This window comes from Leptinotarsa decemlineata, unplaced genomic scaffold (assembly GCF_025532065.1).
Source record: "Leptinotarsa decemlineata unplaced genomic scaffold, Ldec_3_MD MMD2_tig00026317_RagTag_RagTag, whole genome shotgun sequence".
Classification (NCBI taxonomy): Eukaryota; Metazoa; Arthropoda; class Insecta; order Coleoptera; family Chrysomelidae; genus Leptinotarsa; species Leptinotarsa decemlineata.
Window position 1 is genome coordinate 850,952 of NW_027412686.1, and position 16,185 is coordinate 867,136.

Consider the following 16,185-nt stretch of genomic DNA (forward strand, 5'->3'; position numbering starts at 1 on the left):
GAATTGATTCAATCAACAATAGGTTGTTGAAGCAGCTCCCGGAGAACTTTATCAGATATTTATTAGACATAATAAACAGCTCAATCGCCCTCAGATACTTCCCTCGAAGATGGAAGCATGCCGTAGTTGTCATGATTCCGAAACAGGGCCAGAACCCGTTGTTTCCCCAGAATCACCGACCGATTAGTCTGCCTTGCTCAGCGGCTAAGCTGGCTGAACGTGTTGTGCTGCAAAGGCTAACCGAAGAAGTTGAAGACCGAAATGTTCTGCCTGACGAACAATTCGGTTTCAGGAGGGCACACTCCACCGAGCTGCAGGCCTTGAGACTGGTCGAAAACTCCATCTCAGAGCTAAATAACAGGAAGACGGTACATCTGGTCCTCCTGGATATTTCAAAAGCCTTCGACCGTGTATGGCACGAAGGCTTACTTCATAAAATACTCGATTTCGACCTGCCTCGGGGCCTGATCCGGTGGATTAGGTCCTTCCTGAAAGGCATCATTTCAGGTCCGAGTTGAAGGAACCCTGTCTCCGGTCAGGGAAATCCAAGCTGGAGTGCCTCAAGGAGCTGTGCTGTCTCCACTACTGTACAGCCTTTACGTGAGCGACCTTCCGAGGTTTGAACACGTGAGGACTTCCCTATACGCCGATGATACGCCTCTCCTCGCTTCTTCCATGGGACGGGGGTTGGCGGTCGTCTATATGCAACGCGCATTGGACGACCTCGAACGCTGGTACCTACAGTGGAAGATTCGGGTGAACCCAGACAAAACTCAAGCGATAGATTTGGGGAGGCGCAACGTTTCTCCAGACACAAGAGTCACGATCTCAGGCAGGGAGATCGAATGGCAAACGCGAGTCAAATACCTAGGTCTTTGGATAGATCGCCGACTCACCTGGGCAAATCACATTGATTACATCAAAGACAAGATGCAAATGAGGATAGCTAAACTCTATCCTCTGATAAACCGCAAGTCGAAGTTAAGTCTTAAAAACAAGATTTTATTATACAACACGATGTTCAAGCCTGTCATTATGTATGCTTCAGGCGCTTGGGGACAAACCGCCCCGACAAATCTCTCCACTCTGGAGAGATTGCAAAACAAAATCATTAGGATGCTGGTGAATGCTCCATGGTTCGTGCGGAATGAAGCCATCCGCAGAGATTTGAAGCTGTTAACCATACAGCAGTCCATTCAGTTGAGGAATCAGAGAGTTTTCGAGTCAGCGGAAACTCATGATAACCCATTAGTTAGGGAAGCTGTAGATTACACTATAGACGACCCCACTCGATTCAGAAGGCCCCGTCGCTCAGTTGAGTGAAGGCCCCACGACGTCTGTTGAAATGAACAGTTTGTTCATCAATACCCCAGTCAGGTAGGGGTACACAAGGCCAGAGCGGCATAGATGTCATTGACCTCTATGTCGTTAGCAAACACAACACACTGAGACTTGAACCACTCGCCCCCATGGCGAAAGACAGTTTAAAGGGTACGGGAAGAGATTTTCAACCTGACACAAATCAAGATGGTTTCGATAAACATAATGAAGAATAAACATACTTACCTGGCGTGCCTGACGTCACAGCCAAGCCCAGCTCTAAGCTGGACGCGTTAACAGAAGTCGTTACGAACAAGCAGCGGTCGTTCCGCTGCCGTTTGGAGGTCAGTTCTCGCCGCTTGCGCGTCACCATCGACAGCGAGAGAAGAGCGATGCGTTACGTCAATGTCATCTCCGTATCGAGAGAGTTAAGAAAACCGATGAATACGCATTACTCAGCCACACGCCGTGGAGTGAACATCTCATTCTCCTACCGTTAAACGATTGCTGCTGTGACGTCACACCACTAACTTGATGGGCTCACACTGATGGAACATTCATTACTTGGACGATCTTTGAAGTATGCAGACGTACTAACTTGGCGGGCTCACACCGATAGAACATTCATTACTTGGTGGATCTTTGAAGTATACAGACGTATGTCTGTATTTCAATGTTAAAAGTGTAGTATGCAGATGTACTAACTTGGTGGGCTCATACCGATGGAACATTCATTACTCAGTGGATCTTTGAAAGAGAGGGCGTTACCAACTTTTTTCCAAACGGAAAGGGAAATTTTAAAAATTGTTTCAATTGTCTATTCAACACTGTATTACTTTTGGAATTTCGAATTAGCCATTTCTGTGTAATCAGCAGTTTCACATTCATTTAATGACAATGCAAACAAAATTTTGGAAGAAATATACTCAAGACGAATTCATCTCGATGCGCTCTCACATACTTAATGATGGCGTTCACGATCACAACTCGTTATGCAGACGTGTGTTTATTCTGTACAAACTAGTACAGAGTACACATGAACGATAATGTCAAATCCTAACTTTACCGTGTATGTCAAACCCAAAACACTACTTCAAAGTCGCCTTGTCCGCATGTAAAGACTTCTTCAAAGTCACCTTGTCGACATCGTGTGACGTATATTGATGTCATTTCAAAATTGAAAGTGTCTTGCGACCTCCCCACCTCGATGTGTTGACAGATGGTGATACGAGCAAGCAGTGGTCGTTGGAACTTCAGGGAGTGTAGACGTGTGCACTCTCTATCACGATAGGTACCATCCAAACTGATTAGAAAGGAGCACTAGTCAATGGATATTCGTGGTATGCAGACGTGTGTTTATTCTGTACAAACTGGTACAGGGTAATGTACACATGTCAAATCCTAACATTATCATGTATGTCAAACCCACTACTTCAAAGTCGTCTTGTCTGAGTGTAAAGACTTCTTCAAAGTCACCTTGTCGACATCGTGTGACGTATGTAGAGATAATTTCAATGTTGAAAGTGTAGTATGTAGACGTACTAACTTGGTGGGCTCACACCGATGGAACATTCATTACTTGGTGGATCTTTGAAGTATGCAGAGGTATGTTTGTACATTAACAAGCACTTGATGAAACCCTGTACCGTGCATTCTCACACACACCCACCAACACACACACACACACACACACACACACACACACACACACACACACACACACACACACACACACACACACACACACACACACACACACACAAAAACCAACCAAATGTAATTACGTCATTATGTCACACACACACACACAATCTCATATGAAAGAAAATTCTGAATGATCCATGCAACAGACACTTCAAGGTCACATCGCCTTGATGTTACTAAACAACAAAAAAAGCAATTAATACGTCATAGTAGTGGGGGGAGTAACACAGTCCTTGGCCGCCTGCGTGTCACCATCTACAGCGAGGCTAGAGCGATGCGTTACCGCATCGAGAGAGGTGAGGGCACACCGATGAATACGCATTACTCAGCCACACGCCGTGGAGTGAACATCTCGCTCTCTTACCGTTGAACGGTTGCTGCTGTGACGTCACACCACTACTAACTTGATGGGCTCACACCGATGGAACATTCATTACTTGAAGGATCTTCGAAGTATGCAGACGCATGTTTGTACATAGACAAGCACGTGAGGAAACCCTGTACCGTGCGCACGCACGCACGCACGCACACACGCGCGCACGCGTGCGTGCGTGAGTCGAATTCATCTTATCGTAATAACTTTCAAACTATTCGTCCAATACCTAGTATAAAAGACAAAGGTTATCTGTATTAAATACTATCAATTTTTTAAGAATTTGACAGATATGCATTGTAAAAAAAGTATCCAATTCAACTGTATTTATGGCTCAGTGTTTTGCATATAGTGGCTACCACATAAGAGGTAGATATATGCTATGGTGAACTTTTATTTAGACCTATTCAAGACAAACAAATCATATGGTACATTATCTTCATGAAACTCCAATGGTATAGGCAGCGCACGCCAAGATAGCACTCAGGGAGCAAGAATATTTATGACTTACTTAATATTTATCGTTATATATGACCAAAATTACACAAAACATTTGTAAATTGTAGCCTATATGTTATTCTTATATATAAGTCGTATTTATGTGAAATTTCATCCTAATCCGGGTAATCGTTCAGGCCTGAAAGAGCCGCATACATACATAAATACATACATATATACGTACATACATACATACATACGTATATACACATACATACACATGTACACATACATACATACATTCATTTATCGATCCTCACAAACTTTCAGATCTGTAATATTAATATAGATCCGTAATCTCTGTATTTTTATATGAACATAGTAAATGAAGTCTTTTTTTAATATACGAGAGTGTCTTAAGATCAGATTTCTGATCATCTGATAATTTAGTATCTGTTCTCTATAAACGGCCTTATTGACAGTTAAATATTCCATTTTTTATCTTTACCCAATATGTATAAACTATAATATATGTTGCTATCTTCAGTCTAACAAATAAGTAAAGGTCATGTGTTCCTTTCGAACGAGTTCATTTAGCATAAAATAAAGAGGTGAACGATTTAATAATTATATTTCTTGTTATGTTCTCCCTGAATTACCCTACGGTTTTATTCGAAACCTTGCTTCTTCCTGTAGAGGGTTTGCTCCCACTAGAGTTGTTCAATCTTCCTTTACTTTCTTCTTCAACCGATTCCGTAAAATCCGTCTGCTCTGCACTTATTTTTCCTTTCGGAAATTCCTCTCCGTAGTATTCTTCCCCCCCACTGAATTCAATTTCATAATCTTCCTCGTCACTTTCGTCACTATCTGCAGTAGTATCTTCGGTTCCACTTTCGAAGGAAATCGGCATTGAACTCGTGGTTGTAGGAGTTAATGTTTTTGTTTTACTTTTTTCTGATGTGACCGAATTGTTATCGCTTGATTTGATGCTTGGGTTGCACGGATAAAAGCTCACATTCACAGTTTCTTTCAAGAGAGTGGGGAACCTATTCTTTTTCATTTCTTGGCATATGCATTTTTCAACACTATCAATATTTTCGCTGACTAGCAGAGTTTTATCTGAAGGATCCATTCCGTCGATGCATGCTTTGATTTCTTTGGGAACTTTGAACTGTTTATAACACCAGTTCAGCAGACACATTAGTATCAGAATTTTTGATGCAATTGTAACTGCAAAAATCTGAAATTGAAAAAAACTGTGTATCAGAAACTATTTGAAGATGAAAGGTTATTTGTTAAATCATCGTTCATGTTCATTCATCAATCAATATTAGTGGCAAATCCATAATTTTTCATGAAGGATGAAAACACTATTATGTTTTCTATGTATACTATGTATTTCAATGTAAAATTTCAATTAAATAAAATTATTTTCTTCGTGGAAATGAAATTTTCTGGGATTTCAATAAATGAGGTAACTGCATTGAAACTCACCGCTATAATAAGAGCAGTAGTTTTGATTTTACTCCTGTTGACACAATTCCATCCACCAGTTTCCACGTTGCACATATGATATAGCATTAAAGATGGCTCATAAATGTCATCATCATCAAGAGTTGTTTTCCAGTCATTTTGACATTGACATTCACCACCACTATCTAAATCTCCATGATGACAAACAACATTTATCTGAAACGATAGAAAATTATCTTGAAGATTAACACTTCATGTAACAATATTATACTGTTGATTGTTGTTTTCTCAAGTCAGCTGGTACCTATTACTCAGACTCGAATATTGTGAAAATGAGCACATTAAATAGAACCATACTACTTATAATGCACTGTTTTCGAACCTTTGGTGTAGTAATGAATATCAATGAAGTTTTTTCCCAAGAGTTTTAATCTTCCTCTTGAAGATGATTGAAACACGTGTCGAAGTGTTAAAAATAACGGTTTTGTGTTGGGATAATACTGCAGTAATATCCATAACCGTACTAACAACCAAAATGATAAGGCAGTTGTGTATAAAAAAAAAACGTTCTCTTTATACGCAACCTTATTTCACTTCTTGTATTTCGTTCACAACGTGGTGAAACCTCCAGTCTGTGACCTCACAGAGACAATTTTTGAATCTGTGAATTGATCTTACACATCATTAAAAAAAAACTGTTTTTTGAATATTCTAATTATTCTCACCATTCCTAGAGCATCAATATCGCCAGCATCAATCTGATTATTTTCCAAATACTCCAAATCAAACTTCGTTATAGAAGTATTCAGATTCATGCAAACATTATTAGTGCAAGAGTACGCCTAAAAAAAACAAACATAATTTTTTCATTATAAATTCGAAATTGAATAATTATACAATATCCGGCACTTTCATCTGTAGGTCATTCAAACAGAGAGGAGCACATTCGCATTCTTTAGTACTAGGGTTGAAGTAGCTTCTTTCTCCTGAGTATTTTATAACACAATCTTGAGGCCTACATTCCTGCAAAGGATCTGTATCCACTGTTGGACAAATATTTCGATCTGAAAAAATAACAGTAATAGCAAACCACTTCATAGAAGTTGATGAGCAGGAAAATCTGAAAATAGGTGAAAAGTCACATATGATTAGATCAAACACCAAGGGAATGAGACGGCTTTTGATTTCAAACCTCCAAATATCTTGAAACTTTTTTCGGTTATCAGTTATCTGAATTCTACGACCATACAACAGATTAAACTGAATTCCGTATGAATTATTGTTTGTATTCTTATTGGATACCAATAATGAAAACACTACGGCAACGCTTTCAAATCGTGATAATTGTTGGTAAACTATCGGAAAAACTACTTTCAAATTTTTCTAATTCCGTTCCTTTCACATATGGTAAACCTTCATCATACACTACATGTCTGATAAAAACTACGGGTCAATTTCTCTTTCTCTCTCTTTCTTACGGGTTATTCCAGTGAGTTTTTCAAATTTTATCGAATTTTTTCCATACTATAATAGTCATGAATAGTATCATAGTCATTTTTCTGAAACCTCGGAGACATAATCCATAATAACCTCTTTCATAGATTCGGTTGAGGTCAATTAAAAGTATTCTTCATTTATTATGATACTTTCAGTAATTTCCGATTTTTCTCCATAATGAAAATTTTTCAAACTTTATACTAGTGTTTACTTTTCATGAAGAATCCCTTATTAGTAAATATCCTACATCATCATAAGTAATGTGACAAGGTAAGAAAGAGAACACGGGATTTCTCAGATAATATTATATTTTTTGATATCTCTAATAGACCAGGGTCGATAATTTTTCAAAACCAAAAAAAATAACAGTAGGACGAATTCAATTAGAAAAAAAATCTGTTTAAACTCTGTTTTTCCGTTAATCAGCTGTCGCCCCCATACGAACGATAATTCTCAGAAGTTGAGAAACGTGTTCGAACTAAGGACTAACGAGGTCTTACCTTTTAACGTGTGATTCCTAACACGGTTAGGAGAAAAATATGATGAAAATGAAAGGAAAATTAAATTACGGGCGATCTGAGTTCGGGAAGTAGGAGGGGGTAATTTTTAAGGGTGAAAAATGGTATATCTCGATTTTCAGAAAAACTACAAGTCTCATGGAAAAAAGTTAAGGAGCAAAATTGTAGGTAATAAAATGATCTGCAACTTTTGTATTTATAATTTTTCCACATAACCCCAAAATTTATGTGAAAAATTTAAATGTTGTTGTTTTTTTATTTTTATATTTATCAAAAAAAAAGTACGAAATTTTGTGGAAACACAAATACACTGTGATTCATTTGATTCAGAATATTTATTTTTTTCACCTCATTTTGACTTATTATCAAAAACGCATCAAAATTTTCAATCGAAAATTTCGCATCAAAATATCAGTTTTTTTTTAAGTCGGTGTGCTTTCTGTTTGTTAAAATATCTACTTCCTGATGGTGTAAAAAATGTATATTACTATAGTAAATGTTCTCAGAAAATACAAAATATCGAAAAAAAAAACTCGAATTCGAAACTGTTTTTTAATCATTATGTACAATATCATCGAAAAAATGTGATTGCTGCAATTTTATTCAATTAAATAGTTTATTCATTAAATTCTAATTGCATTCATGTCATAGAAAATCTCATTAATCACTTATCCATTAGCTTTTTTCTCTTTGATGGTATTTCATCATCGTTAGATTTGACAAACCCTTCCAATTCTAGTTGATTTTTGAAATCTTCAAGACCATCACCTTTGTCTCCAATATAATCTCCAGTCTGCATTGATTCTCCATCCACAATTTCATCTGAATCATTAACTTTCTCGTAGGTTTTTTCTTCCATATTGTGCATTTAAACCATGTTTTCGACAGCTACATTTTAAACTGTTACATTCAGTTTCACAGCTGCAGCAAATAGTTTTAAGCAATACTTCCGGAATTAATTCATTTTCTGTAAATTCGGGCATATTGCCACGTTGATGTTGCTTCTAGTTCCAATCAGTTGCTATCAGTTCGTTACCCAACCAAGTTTGAAGCTGATAATATGCCCTGCAACAATGTTGTTCTGCTGCTCCTTCTGTAGGTGGGATATTTGCCAAAATGAAAGACGATTTGATTTTTGCCAATTGATATTTTTGAAATCTTAATTGATTCAGTGTTATTTTTCCATTTTCTTACTTATAAATAGATTTCATCGATGTAATCAATTTTTTTATATCTTTTTCACTTGCATCTTTCTTATCGAATTTGACAAATTTTTAGCGTCTACAATAGCGGCAACAATATTTTTGAAGGATTGATGTTTGAAACTATTAGACGTGATCATTTACATTTCCAGAACGTGGTTTGAGAAAATAAATGTCAAGCTTATTTGAATTCAATTGATATAAAAGGAAATCAAATTATTTATGAACAATTCGTTCACGCCAGTCTCAACTCCCTACACAGTAGGTTAATGGACTGACACCTAACAGAAAACAACTACTCCCCTGGCTAATACCACGAAGGGCGTTGGATTATATCCGACAGGTGTCAGTGCAGAATTCTTAACAGAAGTTATTCCTGCATATGCTGTTGGCGATACAACTGTCACAATAGATTTTCAATTATTGGAACACACTTGCAGACCGGTTTCGTGCTATTTGGCCACTCGTCAGTGCAAGGTAGTGTATATCATCAACGTAAAGTCAATGATTTCCGATAATTGAAAATCGAATTCCGTCAGAGTATCATTCCTCGAACTAAGCTGAAGCATACAACAAACAATAGGTTTGTCGTCGCCCCATCTGCCTGTGTAGGGAGTTGAGACAACATCCCTACTGTGTATGGAGTTGTGACTGGCGTGAACGAATTGTTCACAGATAATTTGATTTATAGCCACTCTTCAAGTATGCCCACTACTCTATATGTGAAAGTTTTCTTTCCTTATAAGAGGAATTGGGCAAATTTCGGATATGCAATTGGTTACCTCGTTCCGCCGCCGATATTTTGATGGGAAAATTTTCGATTGAAAATTAGGGTGCTTTTTTGATATTAAGTCAAAATAAGGTGAATAAATAAATATTTCAAATCAAATGAATTACAGTGTATTTGAGACATGAAAAGGCAAGTTTTCACCAAATTTCGTAGATTTTTTTTTTGAAAAAAAAAACCAAAAACTTGTTTATTTCAATCATTAAACATTTCCTTGAAGATAATTTTAGAGGTACCAGAATACGTTTTTATGGGTTCCAATGCATTCTATAGATAATTCAGATGTCAATGGTTCAGTTCCCGACAATATCTTATAGAAAACTATAAGAGAAATATTTCAAGTTCCAATCATAGATAAAAAATATTTTCATATCAAATCGACACAAACATATCTGCTCCAATAGGACTGTCTAACATGTATGTTTATGTTTATAACATAGACATGACCTCACTGATTAATATCTGCTCCATCTGCCGGATGTTTATGATTATAGAGTGACAATACTATATTCTCGAAATTCATTACGATCATCTAGTTGGACATCATGACGACTTGAAATGACCACAAATGCTAAAAATATTTGGAGAGTACCCGTAACTACTTGTGATAAACAAACACAATTCTGGAGAGGAATATTCAATAACAGAAGTCCAACAAAAATTGTGATAAATCACACTCCTAATGTTGAATCGAACGTAAATTCAATAGAATTGGCCGAAACCTGATAAAAATCTATTCAAGTGTTACTATCTTCATTCGGGTTTGAAGGATGTCGTAGTTTGGAATCATAACGTTTCGTCAGCACAAGTGTCTGGCTTCTTCAGATGTTTATTCATCTTGATGATTCACCGATGACTGGTGATATCTAGTTTGTAGGTTGTATTTTTGTTGACTCAGGTAGTTCGCCTCTCTTGTTGATACGTTACTATTGGCCGAAATGTTATTACGTAACACAGCGTTGCGCAATGCAATGTTACGTCATTAACAATAGCAATGCATCAACAAGAGAGGCGGACTACCTGAGTCAACATAAATACAACCTACGAACTAGAAATTTTTTGTTTTTATTCATTTCATTAAAGTGATCATGAATTAGCACAAAATACATAAGTCATCAATAACACATATTTGAACTAGAAATCACCAGTCATCGGTGAATCATCAAGATGAATAAACCTCTGAAGAAGCCAGCCAGTCCGGCTGGCGAAACGTTAGGATGCAGTTCCAAAAACCGCAACACGTCTTCCGCCAGCTTTTTCCTTGAATAGGAAGGAAGCACACATCTTCGAAAATCAACTACAACGAAATCCAATCAAGTAAAATAATGACTAACTACCTATAAGAGTTCCAGAAATTGATCTACATAGAAGAAATTGATGAATAAGAATGAACATACTTGGGTTTTGAAAATTATGTTTCGCACATTGTTATTACCCTACATGACGTTAAATTGAAACCTTTCACTTCAATACCTTCTCAAAAACAATAACAGGTTGGAGAGATTTAAATCCGGACTGGTAAGCCGTGGACGAATGGAATCTGAAATACTAAACGGTCTCATCTGCAGAAGCAGACAAAACATTTGGTACTAGAAGTTTCGTTTGACCACGGCCTACCAGCCCAGATTTAGATCTCTCTAATTGTGACTACGTATGTGAAAACTTATGTTATGTTTGTAATTAAGACTGTTAACTTGGCGGATGTTTCATGAATGTCATGGATATTATAAGCAGTGTTATTCCAGGCGTTACTTCAGTAACAAAATGTAACTTTTTGGCGTTTAGAATTACCAAATTATATTCTCACCTAATTTGTTGCATCCTGAGAAAATTTCAACGGTCAATTTACGCATCAGAACTGACAAGTGACACATAAAAACTGTTAGTTAACCTGTCGTTTGTAATTTAATGAACTGAGGTATCCAAGCGGACGATTGAAGAACATTTTCACACGTCTCCTGTCACTTTTGAAACGTCATCTGTCACTTTTCACCAACCTCTCGACGCAAAATGCTGCGCTTTGTGTGCGACTCATTCAAAAGTAACAAGTTTTCATCGATGGCTTCACTCACTGACATAATATGTCACAAATAATCTTATAGCAGAAAAAACAACAATAATTATAAGCATAGGCGTTTTTTTTTTCAAAAATTTGTTAGCGTTATTTGATATGTACATATCAATCCAAGATCCCAGAGCGATCAGACATAACTTATTTTCACAAAGATGAAGCCTCAGGTTCCCAGTAGCGTCTCATGTTCTTTGAATACCTGTGTGCTTGTGGAGCTCGCCTTATGACACCTGGGCAGGTACCAGGTAAGAAAGGTAACAAAAAATAAGAGGTACTCATCCTGAATTTACAGGGCTGATTTTTATGTGTCTTGTAGAATATTATTCTAAAATAGTATCATCAGTGTCAAACACTTTCCTTGAACCAAAACTTTCATCATACGCTTGAAGCTTCACAAGAAATAAATGAACTTTACTTATTTTCACATGTCTGATTTTTCAATATGTTATTGAGGTAACTACTACAAAGTTATATTCCATCAGACAGGCAAATTGTAGCGACCAAACATCCCCTAAACACAGCGCAAGAGCACTATGCGCATGCATCTGAGAGTAAAATATTCAAATATTTCTGCAGTACTTACTGCTTTCGATTCGAAATTTTTGCATCTCTATTCAAATAAGATGAACTTCAGCATCGAAGTAATCATTAATATTTAAGTGAATTAATTCATTGCATATATTCGGGAAAATAAATTTATTCGGCGCAATTTGGTTTTATGAAGTATTATTTTCATTTTAGCATAAAAAGATACCAGTTGAAACAATTGGAACAAAAATCATTTTTTAAAAAATATTTAACTATGATTAAGTAAAGAAAGTATTTGTTTATCTTTTAATTATCGTAATCGTCGTCATAATCATGGGAATTTTGATCATTAGCCCAATCATGATATTGTCCATTCGAGTCATCATCCTTCTCATCATCAGGTATGTTGTCGTTGGTGGCAGCTTTTTCTTTAAAAAATCAAAAAATTATGAAACATGAAACTTCAAATATAAAGACTTTCAAACTTGAAGTCAAAGTATAGCAGCTGATTCTTGAAGGGATTCAACGTCTCCTGGTAAATAGTCAACATCAAAGCAATGAAAATGATATTGATTTTCTTCTAAAGTCTACCTATTGTTTTCAAAAGTTGAAATGGTAGGTTACTTTTGATTTGCATCGTTCCGATTGCTAGCAATGTAATTATCTCGAAAAAATTGTTTAAATAACAAAAACTTGCACGATGGTGAACTGCTGACATGAAATTTTTTACAGTTTTTGGAGTGAATTCTTGGAATATAAGATACCCTGTAATTATTTAAAAATAACTGAAATCGGGCAGCATCAACGACGAGTATGCCAGGAACACTATAAATTTCACAGATAAATTTTTATATTCAATTGAAAATGTCTTCTTGTATACGCTCATCGGTAAACGGCTCTGGATATCCAAATTGCATAAAAGCTTGCTGATATTCATATTTCTTCATTGATATATTAAATGGTCTTTGTTTACCTTTCTTAAAAAAGACGGAAAAAAGTCACATCCAGTCAATGCATGGAATCCTGGCAAACCTCAATACAAAGATGGTCCCAAGTGCTCTTAAACTTTTGTTAAATTAATGTATCTTTGGTTATTTCCGGTGCCTGTATGGGTATAGTGCTCTCGCGTTGAATAATTTTTGTATTTAAGGAATGATCGGTCACTACAATTTATCTGACTGACTAAATAGTTACCTTCATAGCATATTTAAAAGACAGACGTCAAAATAAGTAGATGTCATTTATTTTTTGTGTAATTTTGAAGCGTCTAACAAAAGTTTTGGTACATGGAAAATGTCTGACACTTATAATACTGTTTTTGAATAATATCCTGCAAAACATATATAAAAATTAGCCACATAAATTTAAGTTGAGTAACTTTTATTTTTAGTCACCTTTCTCACCTGGTACCTACCGAGGTGTCAAGGCGAATTCTATAAGCACGCAGGTATTCAAAGAACATATGACGCTACTGAGAACGTGAGGTTTCATCTATGTGAAAATAAGTTTTGTCTGATCGCTCTGGGATCTTAGTCCTATATAAGTTGTACTGACGGGGTGAGGTTCAAACTTTAAGTTGCTGTACTTTTGGGAGAGACTTTTGAATTTTGCTCACGTATTCTTAAATATAAAAGCCCTTTCGAAAATGAGGAACCCGAATATTTTAATCCATCCTGCAGTATGGCATACATGTCAACTCCATTTCCAAAACTACTCCAAAAAACTTCATAATTTGATAACTAACCTTCAGTTGTGGCATTAGTTTTAAATTCTATGACTTTAGTCAGTACTTTCTCATATTTTTCACTCCTGTATTTTACGGCAACAGTACAAGTTCCCTGGCGATACAGAAGGTACTGGAAAAAAGTAATTATATAATGTTGTTTTCAATATGCTTCATCAGTTACCAAATTGGGATATATAAGTGTCACATTTTTTGTATATTTCTTATATAATATTCCCATGTGACCTCCGATCAGAAGCATTTTACAATCGTTTTGATTTTCTTTCGATTGTTCGCAACATTCCTCCATATGTACCGATATTTCCAAATCTTTGTCACATTTACTCCCAATCGTAAGATCTGAAAAAATCGAATGACACAAAACCGTAAAGAACTGATTTTGTATTCTCACAAAAAATCATGGCAATATCACCTTCACTAACCGGAACAATTCCTGCATCCTGAAATTGAATTCAAATAGACAGTTTTATCAATGAAGTATATTATTTTACCTTTATTTCTATATCAGATCTGCACAATATAGAAAAAGTTAATATTGATATTAAATAGAAGAGCATGAATAACTGAGTTTTGACATAACTTATCAATAAGTGACATATCTTTGGGCACACGTCATTAGCGGCATTACTGAGAACATGATATGTGTATAGTATGTTACAAAAATCCAACGTTTAGAAGTACTTTAGCTGAATTTCATTTAAAACATTGATTTTTTTATGTTTTCACTCTCAGACTACGACTCCGAAAATATGTTATTTTTGAAGCGTGTTTTTTTTCACGTGTTTCTAACGAAATTTTAATTTATTGAAAATTAAACATCGGCATGACTTCATGGTTCTTTGATTGTCTACGTTTCATGATAGAGTTAAGTGATAAATGGGTGAAGGGGGCAAATGTTTTACCATAGCTTCTACACAAAAAAGTATTTACGTAAGGTAGGAACTTAAAGTTTATTGGTGATTTTGTTGCCCATTCAGTTTGTTATTAAAAATACCTTCTAATTTGAATGTTGTTTTTTATTTTGAGTTCACAAGAGGCTCTCTGCAGTATTTCAAAAAAGAATTTTGGAATTTAGCCTGTGATGAAGCGGTTTTCTTGTAGTTTTTGAAGTCATTCATCACAATTATGCAGTTTTTGGCTTGATTGTTATGCCTTCTGACATTTCATCACCAAAATATTCAGTCGATGTTTTCAATTTAGAATTGAAATCTTAGATCATTGTCGAATAATCGAAAAATTAATATCTTGTACAATTTTTTTCTTACCTTTTAGTATATTTGTCCTTCAAATGACCATATAAGGTAAACTTTAGAATCAATGGTCATATCCGGTCGTAATTCTTCTTCATCCTTTGATTGATCTGCAAAGTATTGATCAAGGTTGAATCAATATTTGCTTCTGTCTACTGCTCCAAACTTTTGAATAATTGAGTGGTACCGGGGCCTTTGGGTACATACTTTTTTGAAAATTTTAGGTTTATTCGCCTTTCTGATATATTAGAAATGGAACGATCATGGCTTGGCCCCCCTATGGTTTTGATCCTAAGTACGCCCCTGCCTCATGCTGATTTTAAGTATACCAAATAGTCAACTAATATTGAACACGACTAAGGAAGATCTTGTAAAATGAATCATGTGTTGCAGTTTTGTAATTATGAGATGATAATTTCGTAAACTATGTTGATCAGTATGGTTACCGTTACCAACCTTGAGGTTGGCGTTATTCCTGAAGTTTTTTTTGGTGCTCTGTAGTTCTCGATCGAGTTGAGACGTTTGCGTTGCTGTTAATTTCTCCTGGTCTGTATCTTATACTGAAACTATTCCTTCAGAACCATAGCCCCATTTTGCTAGTTTTGTAGTCTTCATCAGTTAACAGATAGACTAATAGTAGATGATCAGAATATGTAAAATAGCTGCCTACGATATTTTTTGATAATCCAATCTACATCCAAACAGTCTCGCTCATAAGTAAAATATTTTTGTTCTGCTTAATTCAGAGGACGACTACTATAACGAACTGGATATTTTATCATATATCTGGCTCATTCAAATTGTATCTGTGGTCACAATAAAATTAATTCCACATTTTACAGTTCTAGTTTCTGGGTAATGTTCAATTGCTTGTCTTTTCAGGCGCTTGAAGCACTTTGAAATCGATGCCTGTGCGAAAATAACAATTCACGTTTTTTTTTATATGTACCGCTCTTGGTGGAATCAAATGTGCAAAGTCACTCAAACACCTCCCGTGAAATTATATATTAAAGAGAGACAAATCTCCAACCTTTCTTCGATGTTCCAGACTATCAAGGTTGCAAGTGATGTTCGTGTCTCCAATCAGGCGAGTGGCTCTTTTCTGGATATAATCCAGCGGCTTAAGGGTATGCTTAGGGGCGGAGCTCCATCAAAAGCATCAAAAGTTGCTGAGGTGTGTACAGTTTTCCAGTTCGAAAAAGTATTTCGAGCTTTTGAGAAGCAGACTTTCCAATTCCAGCAACATGATTGTGCCAAGACATATTTGTGTCCATTTTAAA

At 36.0% G+C, this 16,185-nt stretch overlaps 1 protein-coding gene across 2 annotated transcripts; it reads right to left on the reverse strand.

The window, feature by feature from the left end:
* Positions 1 to 4,406: 4,406 nt before the first annotated feature.
* Positions 4,407 to 14,335, reverse strand: LOC111508838 (uncharacterized). 2 transcript variants are annotated; one of them, XM_023164453.2, is made up of 8 exons: positions 14,147 to 14,335; positions 14,068 to 14,095; positions 13,819 to 13,994; positions 13,656 to 13,767; positions 6,206 to 6,372; positions 6,034 to 6,150; positions 5,330 to 5,524; positions 4,407 to 5,075 (listed from the first exon to the last, which is right to left on the reverse strand). In XM_023164453.2, the coding sequence occupies exons 1-8, from the start codon at positions 14,210 to 14,212 to the stop codon at positions 4,491 to 4,493; spliced, it is 1,446 nt and encodes a 481-aa protein (XP_023020221.1). In that variant the 5' UTR covers positions 14,213 to 14,335; the 3' UTR covers positions 4,407 to 4,490. The 2 variants fall into 2 exon arrangements, with proteins under 2 accessions (XP_023020221.1, XP_023020220.1); XM_023164452.2 differs by having other exon boundaries at positions 14,047 to 14,095; positions 14,147 to 14,331.
* Between the last annotated feature and the right edge of the window lie 1,850 nt (positions 14,336 to 16,185).

Excerpts from the sequence above, each read along its gene's own strand:
- LOC111508838 (XM_023164452.2), bottom strand. The coding sequence starts at position 14,212 with ATGCTCTTCTATTTAATATCAATATTAACTTTTTCTATATTGTGCAGA. Across the intron at positions 5,525-6,033 it reads ATATTGATGCTCTAGGAATG|ATAAATGTTGTTTGTCATCA; the intron begins GTGAGAATAATT and ends CTATCGTTTCAG. Across the intron at positions 5,076-5,329 it reads CTACTGCTCTTATTATAGCG|ATTTTTGCAGTTACAATTGC; the intron begins GTGAGTTTCAAT and ends TTTCAATTTCAG.